Raw genomic sequence first — 15,622 nt, 5'->3', positions numbered from 1 at the left:
AGCAAGCCCTAGGCTCTGTGGTTTAACCCACAGCACCACCCACGTCCCTTCACTGCTAAATATAGCTTTAGCAAAAGACTGGGATGCCCATCATAATGATACTCTGGTTTAAAATTTGGTTTAAATTCTCTTTAATTATTTTTAGATATACAGTGGACACTCGGGTTGCGAACGTGATCCATGCAGGATGCACGTATGCAACCCACAGCGTCTGCAACCTGCAGCGGCGCATCTGTGCATGTGCAGGTTGTGATTCGGCACTTATGCGCAAAGTGTGATTTAATGCTTCTGCGCACGCACAACCGCGAAACCCGGAAGTAACCTGTCCCAGTACTTCTGGGTTTCGGTGGTCCGCAGCCCGAAAATACGCAACCTGAAGTGTCTGTAACCCGAGGAATGACTGTATCCCTGTGGCAGTATGTTACTGTAGCTATAAAATGCAGTCCCCACCCACCTTCATTTTAGCACTTAACAATAGATCCTCGGACAGAAGCAGCTGGTTACAACCCTTCTATTGCCAATTCCACTTGGCAACGCCAAGAGTGTTATGGGTCAAAAGCTTTTTGAATAATTTAAGACACCACCATGGCAGTATCCTGCTCATGTAAACAGAACCTTATTAGGAACATTAAAAGGTGTTTTACACTTTCAAAAAGTGAAAGCAAATGCAAAGGACCCGTTCACCCGGGGAGATTGATCTATGGTTCTTGTTAGTACAGTGTCCAAAAGGAACATGGTGCTCCTACAGGCAACAAGGCAAAAGGAAGCATTTTTCTTGTGCAGTGTTCCCAGAGATGACATTGAGCTCCTATTGAGTCTCTGATTGCTCCCATGGCCCAGCCCTACTGTTAGGCAAAAGTCAGGCAGCAGAAAAGATTCAACCACAATTCTGATTGGCTTCCGTATGTGGGATGGGGAGTCATTGTATCCTTGGCCTTCAGCAGCAAAATACAGTGATAGCTCGAGTTACAGACACTGCAGATTACAGATGCTTCAGGTTACAGACTCTGCTAACCCAGAAATAGTACCTCGGGTTAAGAACTTTGCTTCAGGATGAGAACAGAAATCATGCGGCGGCGGCACGGCAGCAGCGGGAGGCCCCATTAGCTAAAGTGGTACCTCAGGTTAAGAACAGTTTCAGCTTAAGAATGGACCTCCAGAACGAATTAAGTTCTTAACCCGAGGTACCACTGTACTGGCTGTGGCTGGAGGTGCTGTGTTTTTTGCCAGGCTCCCAAGAGGGGTCCTTAAGATGCTTTGAAGCTGAACTTTCTAACTTAGAATTGCAAGCTGGGGGTTTAACTAGGCAGCAACTGCTAATGGGTAGATCACAGAGGATAAATGATTGATGATAGTCTCAACCATTGTGTACAGCCCAATGCCACACCTCTGTCCTATAATTTTGTTCCACTGCAAGAGATATTTTTCCCTCTATGTTTTTCATCCCTGCGTAGGTGGCATGCGGGTGTTAAGGGCTGTACAATGTTTGACACAGACCAAGGCTTCAAATCTCTTGCAGAGTCTGGTCACATGATAATTCAGAACATGAGATGGTGTAGAGCCTTCATGTGGTGGTCCTCAGCCTGTGTGGTGATCTTAACTTGTGCCCAGCAATGAAAATGCCATTTCACAACCTGTGTTAAAAGCTGAATTCTTTGCATGACAGTGAATTCTCACATATGCAACCGGCTTGCTGTTGTGAGACTGGGAGCTAACATTGTACAGTGGTACCTCGGGTTAAGTACTTAATTCGTTCTGGAGGTCCACACTTAACCTGAAACTGTTCTTAACCTGAAGCGCCACTTTAGCTAATGGGGCCTCCTGCTGCTGCCGCGCCGCTGGAGCACGGTTTCTGTTCTCATCCTGAAGCAAAGTTCTTAACCTGAAGCACTATTTCTGGGTTAGCGGAGTCTGTAACCTGAAGCATATGTAACCTGAAGCGTGTGTAACCCGAGGTAGCACTGTACTTCAGATGTTTGTGTGTGTGTGTGTGTGTGTGTGTGTGTGTGTGTGTGAACATTATACCGGTGACTTCAGAGATTGAAATTTTCAGCATCCGGAAAAAGGCACCAGCTTGCACAATCAGGATTTTAGCTCTGGTTCTCCTTTTAATTTTTTTTCAGTTATTAAATAACCATGACCCTGATTCTCTAACCTGTTAATCAAGGAAACTATTCAGATTTCTGCTGCTAGCCCGGTTGGATGCAAATGCTCAAATTCTAATCTGTAGAACTGGAAGCCAATGTTTGGGGCTGAGGGTTTTATTTATGACATTTTGTTTTAATAAATGTACCGTCATGTAGCCGACGGTCTGCAGCTCTTTGTAATCGCCTTATATTTTCCTAATTAGATATGGATTACGGCTGCCAAGCAAGGAGTGAGAGCTGGTTCATTCTTTTGGTCTACGTAAGTACACCCGCACAAGATGGAATTGGTAACTTAACTGCAATAAACAAGAACTGGGAAGCAAATACCACAGAAATCAACAGGTCTTAATTTCCAAGGAAGGATAGAATCGGGCTGAAAAATGTCCCTGGCTTCATCTCTTGAGAGCTTTCAATTCAGCCAACATCTGTTTTCCAATTTGCCCACCACTGATACATGTGATGAAGTGTTTTGGAAAAGCACTGTATAAGTAACTGTTAACTAAGAACCAATGTAGAGGATACACTAGAAAGATAAAGTAAAAAATGAAGTGAGGAGGGGGAAGCAATCTGCGTGGCCTTCCAGATGTTGCACTGCAGTGGTCAGGCATTATGGACATTGTAGCCCACCATATCTGGAAAACCTGTTGCCTACCCCTGCTTTACACCATTGACACTTCAGAAGTTACTGGTTAATAATAATAATAATAATAATAATAATAATAATAATAATAAATAATAATAATAATAATAATAATAATTATTATTATTATTATTATTTATCTATATCCCGCCCTCCCCAGCCGAAGCCAGGCTCAGGGCGACTAACAACAATAAAATAGTACAACATTCTAAAATCATTTCATTATAAAATTAATTCAAATCAAATTGATGGCAACCATTTAACTAGAGTTCTGTGAAGATTGCCGAAGTAGGGAGTCAGGCTGTGCCCTGGCCAAAGGCCTGGTGGAACAGCTCTGTCTTGCAGGCCCTGCGGAAAGATATCAAATCCCGCAGGGACCTAGTCTCTTGTGGCAGAGCGTTCCACCAGATCGGAGCCACAGCCGAAAAAGCCCTGGCTCTGGTTGAGGCCAGCCTAACCTCTCTGTGGCCTGGGACCTCCAAGATGTTTTTGTTTGAAGATCGTAAGTTCCTCTGTGGGACATACCAGGAGAGGCGGTCCCATAGGTACGAGGGTCCTAGGCCATATAGGGCTTTGAAGGTTAAAACCAGCACCTTAAACCTGATCCTGTACTCCACTGGGAGCCAGTGCAGCTGGTATAGCACCGGGTGAATGTGATCTCGCAGCGAGGACCCCGTAAGGAGTCTCGCTGCGGCATTCTGCACCCACTGGAGTTTCTGGGTCAGTCTCAAGGGCAGCCCCATGTAGAGCGAGTTACAATAATCCAGTCTGGAGGTGACCATCGCATGGATCACAGTGGCTACATGTGATGAAGTGTTTTGGAAAAGCACTGTATAAGTAACTATTAACTAAGAACCAATGTAGAGGATACACTAGAAAGATAAAGTAAAAAATGAAGTGAGGAGGGGAATGCAATCTGCGTGGCTTCCAGATGTTGCACTGCAGTGGTCAGGCATTATGGACATTGTAGCCCGCTATATCTGGAAAACCTGTTGTCTACCCCTGCTTTACACCATTGACACTCCAGAAGTTACTGGTAAACTGGAGTAGATAGTGGAGGCTCTATCTGTGGGACTAAACCCACCTACGATAACCCCAAAAGTTATTGTGCTTTTCCTTAGCAACACTAAGCCTATTCTATCATTTAACAGGCTTTGTTACGGGAGAACCATAGCCATGATTATTAGCAGCAGTGCCTACATGCTCTCAATGTGAACCACATACTCAAGCATAGCACACCCAAGCTTTGTGACAGTCTTGTGTGTGAATACGGGCCAAAAAAATAAAATAAAATTGTGCTGCTGTTTCTTACTCAGTTTGCTCTGTTCTGTTCTAGTATGATCCCTCACGAGCGCAGAATATTAACAATCCTGCAATGGCTAACCCTGCCAGACAATGAAAGGTAAGTCATATTTTCTTTTCCCTTCTAAGTGTGGCTGAATGCCAGCGTTGCCAATATTCTCTGTAGATCGCAAGCTTTGATCCACTGTCCTGCTCCTTGTTGACCAGCCCTTGACGTGAATGCCCTGTTATTGTGGACGTGGACGCTCTTGTTATTAATGACATGGGCTAGGGTCGGTTGGCACAGAGTGTCTGTGTGTTTGAAATGCTGTTTCGTCTAATGTGGCTTAATGAGTGTTGCACCCTGCGATTTGGGCCGATGTCAAGATTTTTAATTGTGTCGCTGAGTACACACAGCTCTAGATCCTGCCAGCGGGCACAGTCTTTGGTTGTTGTTGTTGTTCTCCCTTTCTCCTGACCTCCGTTACACAACTATGGAATGTTTCTTCCTGAGTCTTTGCTCAGCACCTCTCAGCATCCCTTCTAATATTTTTAATGAAGTTGCGGTACAACGAAGGGCTTAATCAGACTGTGGAAAACTTGCGACAGAGTTGCAGTCCTCTTGTTTCTCTCCTTTTGAAGGCAAGCTTTGTTTGAAAGGGTTGGTGTGAGCTAACCTGCTATGGGAAAACTGTTCAGACAACAATTTTCTTTTTCTATTCTTTTAATAACATTTTATTGATTTTCCAAAAATAACAAAAATAAAAACAACAAAACAAAACAAAACAAATTGACTTCCCTCTAATCCCTTTCTTGGTTCTATTATTTATCAACATACTGCATGTCTATTGTTAAATTTTAACCTATTTAAATCCCTATTATCCATTCATAACAAAATTACAAGTAATCTTAAAACCCTGCTAATGTATTAACCTGTGTACATTGCTTCTGTAAATATGCAATAAACATCTTCCATTCTTCCTTAAATTCATCGTTGTCTCTTCCTCTTAGTTTCATAGTCAATTTTGCCATTTCAGCATATTCCATTAATTTAACTTGCCAATCTTCTTTTGATGGGACACCTTCTTCTTCCCAATGTTGTGCTAGTAAGGTCCGTGCAGCCGTTGTTGCATACATAAACAAGTTCTTTTGTGATTTTGATAGGTCCGCTCCTATAATGCCCAATAAGAAAGCTTCTGGTTTTAAAAAACATTTTTCTTTTCTTTTCAGGCCTTATGCTTATGCGTTCTACTCTGAGCAACCAGATATCGCTGGCCACAGATATGGCCCCTTTAGCTCTGAGGTTAGTATAGTTCCTCTTCCGTAAATAGCATGGCTCTGAGCTCAGTGCTTTGCCAATACTCCAGAGTTGGGGGAGCCTGTTGCTCTCCAGATGTTGCTACACTCCATCCTCCTTGGTCGTTGGATAGTTGGAGGCCATGAACATCTGGAGGGCCGCAACTTCCTTACAATTTGCATTACAGCAAAAGCCATAGAAAGGCTAACCTTTGACTGAATTGTGTGTGTTGGAAGCTGATGGTTTAATCTGCACATCTGTAAGCATCCAATGAGAGGACAGTCTGTGGAAAACAGAAAAGATATATATGTAAAAGGGGGAGGAAAGCAATACTGAAAACTTCCAGCTCTAAGAAGTCCCTCCTGGAGTGTCATAAAATCATAGACGTGTGGCTTTAGGCAGGAGCAAAATTTATCATTGACAGGCCACCTCTTGGATATATTCAAAGTTAAACAGTTTTAAAGAGCAGTATGTGGAAAACAGCATTTCTTGTGCTTAGGTTATGTTTTCTGCCATATAATAACTATAGCAGTTAATGCTATAGCAGCTCTCTGAGGTTCCCTCCTTTTCGTTTTTAAGGAAATGGCTTTGCTTCAATTTTTGCGTTTGGTGGATGTGTACCTAATAATCAGGCCCATTTTAATTGTTGATAACGATCAATATATAGAATCAGTAAGTTGGCCAGAAATATTGGTGCTCCTGATGAGCAACTAGATGTTTAAAAATGCAACGCAACCCTCTTTTAGATTGTGTTTCTGAAAACCCCCTCTCTGACCGCAGTCAGAACCACTCAGCTAGCTCCAGCGATGAGTTTTTGTGTGTTTCGAATGACTGCCTTCCTTTGCATGTCAAACCGCTTGTGAAATTTAGAGGAGTTTCACAAGTGCTTTGATATAACAGGGTCACGTTAAACGATAACGACACTCACTGTTTCCTACAGTGCTTTGAATCAATTTTCTCACTGCTAGTCGCAGGGGGCAGAATGATAAGGGTGGCAAATTTGTACACTGCCACCACAATTTACCACTCTGGAAGTGCCAAATTAAGATAGGATCACCTAGCAGGTTGGTGGGGGATGGGAGATGGACCTTCTCTGCCTAAGACAATAGAGGGATCCTGGCAGACACAGCAGACAGTGTTGGATTAGATAGACCAGTAGAATAAGATAGCTTCCTGTTTTCCTGTGGGTGTGAGTTTCAGGGGATGAGAGCCTTGTTCTGAAGTATAGAATACCTTTACATTTTTTATGCCATGATCTCAGGAGATGGGTGGTGTCCTGACTAATGTACAATCTCGATTGGGTGACACCAACTCCAACCAAAATGTGTGGAACCTTGCATATATCAGCCCGCGGGTGGCGCTGTGGGTTAAACCACAGAGCCTAGGACTTGCCGATCAGAAGGTCAGCGGTTCGAATCCCCGCAACGGGGTGAGCTCCTGTTGCTCGGTCCCTGCTCCTGTCAACCTAGCAGTTCGAAAGCACGTCAAGTGCAAGTAGATAAATAGATACCGCTCTGGCGGGAAGGTAAACGGCATTTCTGTGTGCTGCTCTGGTTTGCCAGAAATGGCTTAGTCATGCTGGCTACATGCCCCAGAAGCTGTACGCCGGCTCCCTCGGCCAGTAAAGTGAGATGAGCGCCGCAAGCCCAGACTGGACCTAATGGTCAGGGGTCCCTTTACCTTTACAGGCAATTAAAGTAGCAGAGGGTCAAACCTAGAAGCGACACTAGAGATCAGTCATGGAAATGCCCCCCTTCATCTTTCTTTTACAGGCAGCCCCCCATTTATGTGGGGGTTATGTTCCAAGGCACCACACGTTTAAGTGAAATTGTGTATATTTGAAACACCGTTGGAAAAGCCTGCAAACACCCTGTCACGCCCCTGCACCACCCCTTTTTGTGATGCTTTTGGATCACTTCCGGGTTTGGTGTGATGCGTTTGTGCGCGTTTGCACACATATTGAACACGATTAAATGAGGAGTTGCCTGTATTTACAAGCAAAGATTGTGAGGGCTTCATATTGAAAGAGGGGTTTAAACTTTCACATGCTTCCACCCCCCCATTTAATCATCCCCCCAAAAAACATGCTGCTACTTTCCTTGTTTTGTGTGTGTGTGTGTGTGTGTGAGTGAGAGAGAGAGAGAGAGACAGACAGACAGACAGAGAGAGAGGGGGAGAAGACAGGTACCCAGATCTCCCATATCACTCTAAGTTTGGCCTGAATTTTCTAAATGAATATTTCAAGAAGTCAGTACAGCTGTGCATGCTGCACAGATGTCAAGATTTACTAGGGGCAGAATGTTTTTTTTCTCTTTTACAAAAGGGATAGGAAGCATTTAATGTTTCTCCTTTTTCAGGTTTTTCTTTTCTTTTTTTTAAAGAGTTGTGAATGTCTCATAAATCAGCTGGGAGGAAGACCTCATTGGGGACCCCTCAGGGTTGCTTGCTTAGCAATCATAGTAGTTTGGCTATTGCATGCAAACTGCTTTCTCCCCACCCCCAACGCTTCCTTTGTACAGAGCTGGCTGCTCTTTAAACATTTGGAACAGATCTGGGCCTTTTCTGTCCATATGGTATTTGAGCAGCACATTAGACCTTGGAGGCAAACGTTCGAGGGATGGGACTCATGTGTTTGGCTTTTAACCCGCCTACGGATTCGGGGTAATCGTAAAGAGAGACTCAAACAATTATGTAAAACTTTTCCTCCTAATCCAACATTTCCCAACCTATTGTGCTCCGGGTCCTATTTGACTCCTATTCGCTTTATCCCTGCGGTGGCAGCGGTGGGAGCTAGAATCCAAAACAGCTGGAAAGGCCCCATCTTGGAGGAAGCCCACCTAACCAAGTGACACTTCATGTATTCTCTGCTTAATAAAGGATCCAGCTGTTCTGTGAAGTTTCAGCCTCTGACTCATTGTGTGCGAGAGGTACTGGGGGGTACATTAGACCCCACTTTAAGTGATTGCAGGTGGAAACTGTTGCATCCAATATATTGGTTGTAAAGGATCTCTCGTGCTTAGTAAAAACAGTTAACACAATAGCTGCATTGTGTTCATGCTGCAGTTATATAAGAAGCTGGTGAAATTTCAGTATGTATTCGACCCCAGTGTTGCTCCTGTATATTTACACAATTTATTTAAGATATTGGGGTTGTGTGTGACTGTGCAGAACAGATAATATAGAAGATCATTGATCATAGAGTTGGAAGGACCATGAGAATCATCTAGTCCAGCCCCCTGCAATGCAGGAATATTTTGCTCCATGTGGGACTTGAACCCACAGCCCTGAAATTAAGTCTCATGCTCTCCCAATTGAGCATGACAATGCCACTAGGGAGCTTTGAGTTTGGGAAACACATAAAAGCAGGGTTGGGGCAATTAATCTATTTCTGACCCATTTCATTCTTGCATGTGTTCATTTCATGATTATGTTTTGACCATTTGGGCATGAATCACTGGTTTTTGTTTTGTTTTGTTAAGTTTAGAAAGGCATGGGTTGAGACACACACATTTTAAACTTATTTCTGCATGCACATTTTTTGGGACTTTCTTCAGCAGAGAACTGCACTGGAGAAGTGTGAAGTCTGTAGCATCAATACATTCTGATCTGTGTGTGTTACAGTCTGGAAAGTGTGAATTAGGTCCGTTTGCCTCAATATTCAGACGGAAAGAAGTTATCCTTCATCGATACATGCGACACACTGGGCTCCAAGAGATTCTTGTTGCTCGGCTCAAGGAGATAGCTCAGTGGGTAAAGCATGTGACCCTTAATATCAGGGTCATGGGTTTGAGCTTCACGTGGGGCAGAATACTCCTCCATTGCAGGGGGTTGGACTATATGAAAGCCGTGGTCCGTCCCAACTCTACGGTTCTAGTAATCAGTGCAATAGCTGCTTAAGACTGATGCCTTCATTAAGATACTGGATTTCCAGCACAGATTTTACTCATAGGAAGATCCAAACTGCTTGGCTTTAAAACTGTGGCGGGATCATATCTCACTAGTGCTAAACCAGAGTCATCGACTCTCTGTGAATTTCTGAGCTCAAGTTCAGAGTGCTTGAAGGGGCAGATTTAGGGCTGTGTGAATGGTGCACACTAGGCACTGAGTTGAGGTGGTGCAGTCTCGATGCCCAGAAAGCAAGGCGCTGGGCTTTGGGAAGGAGGCGTGAGGACTCTGACAGCTCTCTAGAATAGCAGCATGCAGAGAGTAAATTCCTCCCTTGTGGTTGAGTTCACTGGTAATCCAAGAGGTAAGTCTTGGGGATGTGAGGAAGTGGTATCTTTGTCCTAGAACTCCAGGCTTGGTAGTGCATTGCCTCTAGTGATCCTGCTGGACCCCAGCCATCAGTACTGGGTTGCCAGTTGCCACATGGCTTGTAGATGACAAGGCCCAATGAATTAGTGTGCCAGAAACAGAAGTGATGCAGAGGACGCACGACCAGTTCTTCCAGAGTATTAGTTTTAAGCCACTCTGCCAAAGTCCTCCACTTGGATACATGCAAGGAGAACAGGGTCAGAAGTGTGCTAGCTCAAGGTCCACGCAGTTGGGAAGGAGCTGCCGTGGACCTTGAGCTAGCACACTTCTGACCCTGTTCTCCTTGCATGTATCCAAGCGGAGGACTTTGGCAGAGTGGCTTAAAACTAATTCTGACCAGCTTTCAAACAATTCATCGGCAAACCATGGTTTATGAAGCGGGTTCGTTTAACTAACCAGAGCTTGTCGCAAACCAGAGCCAAGATTCATGGAAAGTGAAACTAAGCTGCCAGAAGTTGATGTTCTGGCTATCTAGCAGGAGGAGGTGGGACGGGAACATAGCCATGATGTTGTCTACTGTTGTGGGAAGTTATCCTTTGAGGTAGACCCTTGGCTGGCCAGATTCTGCCTCCTTTGTGCGTGTGATCCTATAACTCTTAATTACAAAGCTAGAGATCTTATGCATCCATCTTTCACCCCTTGTACTGATAGCCCTTGTTCTTCCTCTTTTGAAGTGATGCCCTGGCTGGTTAATAGAGACTTGGCTTTCTTCCTAGCTCTAACTTCTTTGGAAAGAGAAGCTATCACTTTGCGAATGTATGTACGAAATGCGCGGTCTACTAGGTGAGCTGTGAACCGGACAACAAACTCATGTGCTTACGGACTGTTTTGCTGCCCCTCTAACATGCTACCCTGGGATGGCAATTCTGATTTATTTAGAACCACTTGGTGGCCCAGTTTAGAGCTCTGGCTGTGCTTCTTTTAGAAAGAGCGAGTAAACTATGAGAATCCTTCCTTTCCTCCCTCCTCTGCTCCTCTCCTCATCAAGACTGCACGAAGCTTGAACTCTTCCTCCTCTTCTATATGTATATATTTTTTAAAAAGAACCTCTGAAGCTGCTTTTTGGAGAGAGACAAATGGAATTGGATTAGCATCTCCCTTCCAGCTGCTTGCCTGGGAAGCAATGAAACAGCATGGCAGATGGTAACACTGTTTTTCCTCCAAGAATGCGGGTCTGCGACTGAAACAACAAAGACGGCGGATGGCTAAGCGGATAGGAACAAACGGCGTTGTAAATCACTGCCGAGTCTGAACCTCCTTCGCTGCGTTTCCTTTCTTCATCTTTTTTTATTTTTTAAATGAGCTGCACTGCACTATCTCCCTGTATGTGTCATCTTGCACTCTTCTGAGAAGCTGATCCTAAAAGATGCCAGAAACTCTCATTGGAGTAGTCAATTGGAGTTGCATGCCATGTGGCTTCTTTTAAAGATCAATTTAAAGTCGTCTTGGACAACTGCGCATTGCTTGCCTCTGAGGCTCTTCTTTTCCCCAAATGGTTTTCTCCCTCTTCTTAACGCAATGGACAATTCGCTGTTACCTCCTGTCTCCGGCATCTATCTTTAGGCCCTTTCCCAACAGGTGCCACGGTGATTTTGCCCAGCAACAAAAATAAGTCCAATGTTGGTGAAAACTACCTGGCTAAAAACAAAATGGTACCCTACAGGTGGCAACTGTGGGATTACGTCTCATTCAGAAATATGTGTGGGGTTGGTTTGGTTTTTGTTTTTTTTTTACAGAAAAGATCAATATTTACAGAAAATATCAATAGTGTAGTGCTACTTCCTGCCAAGAATATTGTGCCTTCTGGTGGTTGTTTTTTTAACAAATAATAACAATAAGAATTGGGCATGCCTCTTGGCACATGGAACAGATAGATACAGACTAGCATGCTGGCCACATGGAAATAAAATGTGAATTGTTTTTGTGGCCTCTTATACATTTGGCTCCCATTTTGTGGATTATCAATATTTTAAGGCATAAATGCATTAAAAATCTGATGAAATCAAATTTTAGAGCATAAAATGGGGCCCTTTATGAACACAGAAAGCTGTTTACTGAGACTATAGCTCTACACTGACTGAAAGTGGCTCTCCAGAGTTTCAGACAGGACAGGAGTCTTTTCATGCCAGGGATTGAACTTGGAACCTTCTGCCTTCAAAGCAGATCCACTACCACCGAGCCACAGCCCTTTTCCCACTAGAAAATAAACCTCTGCTTCAGGGAATTGTTGTTTCTGTTGAGCTCTAGTTCTGTTCTTATAAGTAACTGACTGAAGTAACTTCGCCCTGACTTGACCTCTGAACTACCTCTGGTGGCCTTAACCAAGACTTGGTGTACTGATTCCTAAATCTGCTGCTGGCACAGGTAGTTTTAACCATCTGGTGTTAGCCGAGATGAGCTTTTTCTGAGTCCAGGCATCTCTCTCCGCCAGTACAGGAGAGTAGTTTTGGCTCACCTCTTACTCCATCTAAAAGACCTAAGAGAAAGATCACTCCTAAGAGGAGACAGAAAAGACGTGTTGAATCTTCCAAGAAAAGAAGAAAAGCGCCAAGAGCGGAACAATACTCTGCGGAATCCCGTCGGAACAAAGTAAGTTTACAAAATTGACACGCACCAAATTCTCAAGCTCTTGTTTGATTCTCTCTTTTTTTCAACTTTGGAATTCTCTTCTTCCGAGTGGAACTTCCATTGCGACCATCTTGAAAATATGTCAACAGACTGCTACTGTTTAATCAGCAACGGTAGTCTGTCTCCTCTCCCTCTTTTTTGGACTTGTGTTCTCCTTGTACTAGCCCGATCATCTTAACTGTTTCAAAATATGTATATGAATGGTACAGACAGGGCACACCAGCAAATAAATCCTGCTGGAAAAAAGTTCATCCAAAGTTCTCTGTCCACAGATGGAAATGTCTAGACAAGCCCTTAGAGTCAAGCTTTTTACCAGACTTCATATCATCCTTTTCGGCTAAAAATCATTTCTTGAAATGGGTGTATTTCCATCTGGAATAGTCTTACCAGTAATGCATGAGGGTTACTGAGGAAATATTACCAGTTTACTTCCTTTCTTAGCATGGCACAAGGCTGTTATTAGCATCCCCTTACAATGGGGCATCAGAGGAAAAGCTGGGTCACAAGAATTGGTCTGTAAAATCTTTTCAATTTCATGGCCATCAGCTTAATATTTCATGTCAGCCATTTGTTTTGGAGGCCTAAAATGCCTCCTCAGAACTTGAGGGATGTTTTGAGGTGGTGAAAATTGGCAAGTGATATTGGGGCATCTCTTTGTTTGAGCAATCACAGCCCAGGATTAGCAATCTGCACTTGGACATCTGTGGGATGTCTTCACTAAAGCTTTAGGTTCTTCATAGGTCGTAGAAATGGCTTGGTTTGACATTGTGGAGGCTTGCCGAAGGTTCCCTAACTTTTGAACCTGCAGAAGTAGACTGAAGTTGATGTTTGTGTGTGCTTTATTTTACAGTATTAAAAATGCCTAGCTTTGGATTATTTCGGTCAATCTGGACGTAGGACATAAATGTATGTGACTGGTTGTCTTTTTCATCTTGCCAATGCCACTGCTTCAGGTTTCCTCAGAGGCAAATATTCCCGCAAAAGCAAACAAGCAAAACCCACCCCAAGCTGCTCATTTGAAATTCATGAGTACTCCAAGTCCAAACTCCCACGTTTAAGACTTGTGCATTAGAAAGGGGGGGCTGTTTCTGTGGTTCACTAATAAATAGGCAAAATGCAGTGTTGTGTAGGAAAAGAAGCATTTGCCCAGTAGCTTTCATTCTTAAACAGACAGCCGCTCAACTTTGCTCTAAAACTACCGTATTTTTCACTCTATAAGACGCACCAGACCATAAGACGCACATAGTTTTTGGAGGAGGAAAACAAGAAAAAAAATATTCTGAATCGCAGAAGCCAGAACAGCAAGAGGGATTGCTGCGCAGCGAAAGCGACAATCCCTCTTGCTGTTCTGGCTTCTGGGATAGCTGCACATCCTGCATAAGACGCACACACATTTTCCCTTACTTTTTAGGAGGGAAAAGGTGCGTCTTATAGAGCGAAAAATACGGTAATTTGTTAGATGGTCAAACATGAAGGCTATGCAGTCCTCTGCTTGCATTGTCCCACGAGGAATCTGAGGGAAGTATATGTTATTAAATCCAGGCATTGTATTTGTTTGGAGAAAGGTATTGGCAAAAAACATCCATGCTAGGTCTTGGTAGTGCATTGTGTGGTGCTTGAATATTTTGATTGTATATGTCTATTGTTTAAAAGTATGGATTTCAGGCATCTTTAATATCTTTAGCCAAGGCCTTTTTAAACAGTTTAAGCAAGTGGACTAGGGGCTCACTTAAAATTTGAAGTCTTCTGTTATGTTACTTAAGAATACGAGTCTACAAAAGACCTGCGTTCTAGCATACTTCACAAGCTGGTTGGTATTTCCATATGATCATCTCAGTTTCTTAGATCAGTGATTTCCATCCAGGGGCTAAACCTTCACCACCGTTTGAGGGATTTTGCAGAAAATCTTACTATCACTTTGAATGTCAAATATGATAACGCTCATGTGGAAAACATGGAAGGATAACATCATGGGGAGTGCAAATTAGTGGAGATGAAGTTTATAGTCCTATACACACTTATCTGGAAGTAAGTCCCATTGAACTCAAAGGGGCTTACTTTTTAGTAGATATGTGTAGGATTGCACCATAAGCCTTATCAGTGACTACTAAGCATATGGAAAATGGGATGTTGGGTTTGCTCGTCCCTTGGTCTGCTCCAACACCGGATTAGACTAAGTTCTTTATCTTTCTGGACTTTATTTTACTGACACTATACATTTGAAGGTATGGTGATAATGCCCCAAGTCCAAAGCTGGGGTTTGGCTGTGTAAAATTGAGCTGGAAAATGAACCAACGTGTGAGAGTTGGGTGGCAAAGAGCTGATTTTCACCCTTTGTGTAAATATATGCATATTTAGATGTTGCATCCGCTAAGAGAGATTGACAAGATCCTGGGACAACTAATGGATGGGCTGAAGCAGTTGAACCTGCACCGATGTGTCAACATTATCTTCGTTGGTGATCATGGTAATTATTTATTTTATTTTATTTTTCAAAATTTATGCAAAAGTCTCAGCTAATTTTTTCTGAATATCTAAAGGTATCCAGTTAGCAAAAGATGTCAAGGGAGTGTTGGTAAATGAGAGACCTGCTTCTTCAGGAGTCATTCGAATTCCAGCGTGTGTCCTCATGTTTTTAAGACATACACATATTGTCATGTCTTCAGTGGAGAATAGGGAGAAACATGTGAAATGAGTGCAAACACAAATATCTAAAGGAAGGAAGAGGATGAGGTGTTGTCTTGCAGTGGTTTGTTCCCACTTCAGGCCTTCTGAAGTCTAGTCTCATTTGGAGATTTGTATTTGACTTTATCACATTTATCACTAATGTGTCAAACAGTTTGCTGAGAGATGAACTACTGAAAGGTTAAAAGCAACAACAAAACAATCCGACCGAAGAAGGATAGTTCAGATGTCACCCGCCCGAAGAGTTCACTGCTTGTCTCGCAAACCTATTAATTTAGCCATAAGAACTGAGATTCTCCTTGTGCTGCTGGAACAACTTTTGAAACAAGTCCACACAATACGAGTTCAGTCTAGGACAGAGATGATGGCTATCTAATTCCTTATTTGAACATAGGTTGTTGATGGGTCAGGGCTGCAGCCCCCAGAAGTGAATGTCAAAACCAGTTTGAGCTTATTCTAGGCAGATAGGATGACCTCATACAACTTTTTGATTCTTTAAGTTTTGGTGTGTGTGTGTGTGTGTGTGAATTCTTTTTACTGAAGTCTGGCCAGGGTAATGTGCAATCAATCATTTCTAAGAAAGAGTATGACAAGTATAAAGACAGACAAGAATAACGCCAAGAAGCTACA

General features: G+C 43.1%; 1 protein-coding gene across 6 annotated transcripts in view; it reads left to right on the top strand.

Moving 5' to 3' along the window:
• Positions 1-15,622, top strand: part of ENPP2 (ectonucleotide pyrophosphatase/phosphodiesterase 2) — an 88,835-nt gene that overhangs the window by 46,482 nt on the left and 26,731 nt on the right. For 3 of the 6 annotated variants that reach the window (XM_083621954.1, XM_083621953.1, XM_083621956.1), the window contains 5 exons: positions 2,351-2,406; positions 4,124-4,189; positions 5,299-5,371; positions 12,116-12,268; positions 14,666-14,774. In XM_083621954.1, coding sequence (XP_083478080.1) covers positions 2,351-2,406; positions 4,124-4,189; positions 5,299-5,371; positions 12,116-12,268; positions 14,666-14,774 — 457 coding nt within the window. The remainder of the gene's footprint in view (positions 1-2,350; positions 2,407-4,123; positions 4,190-5,298; positions 5,372-12,115; positions 12,269-14,665; positions 14,775-15,622) is intronic. The other 3 variants (XM_083621957.1, XM_083621955.1, XM_083621958.1) reach the window with 1 other exon arrangement.

This window comes from Podarcis filfolensis (genome assembly GCF_964270895.1).
Source record: "Podarcis filfolensis genome assembly, chromosome: 7".
Classification (NCBI taxonomy): Eukaryota; Metazoa; Chordata; class Lepidosauria; order Squamata; family Lacertidae; genus Podarcis; species Podarcis filfolensis.
Note: the sequence above shows the minus strand (reverse complement) of the source record. Positions and strands in the feature narration are given on the sequence as shown.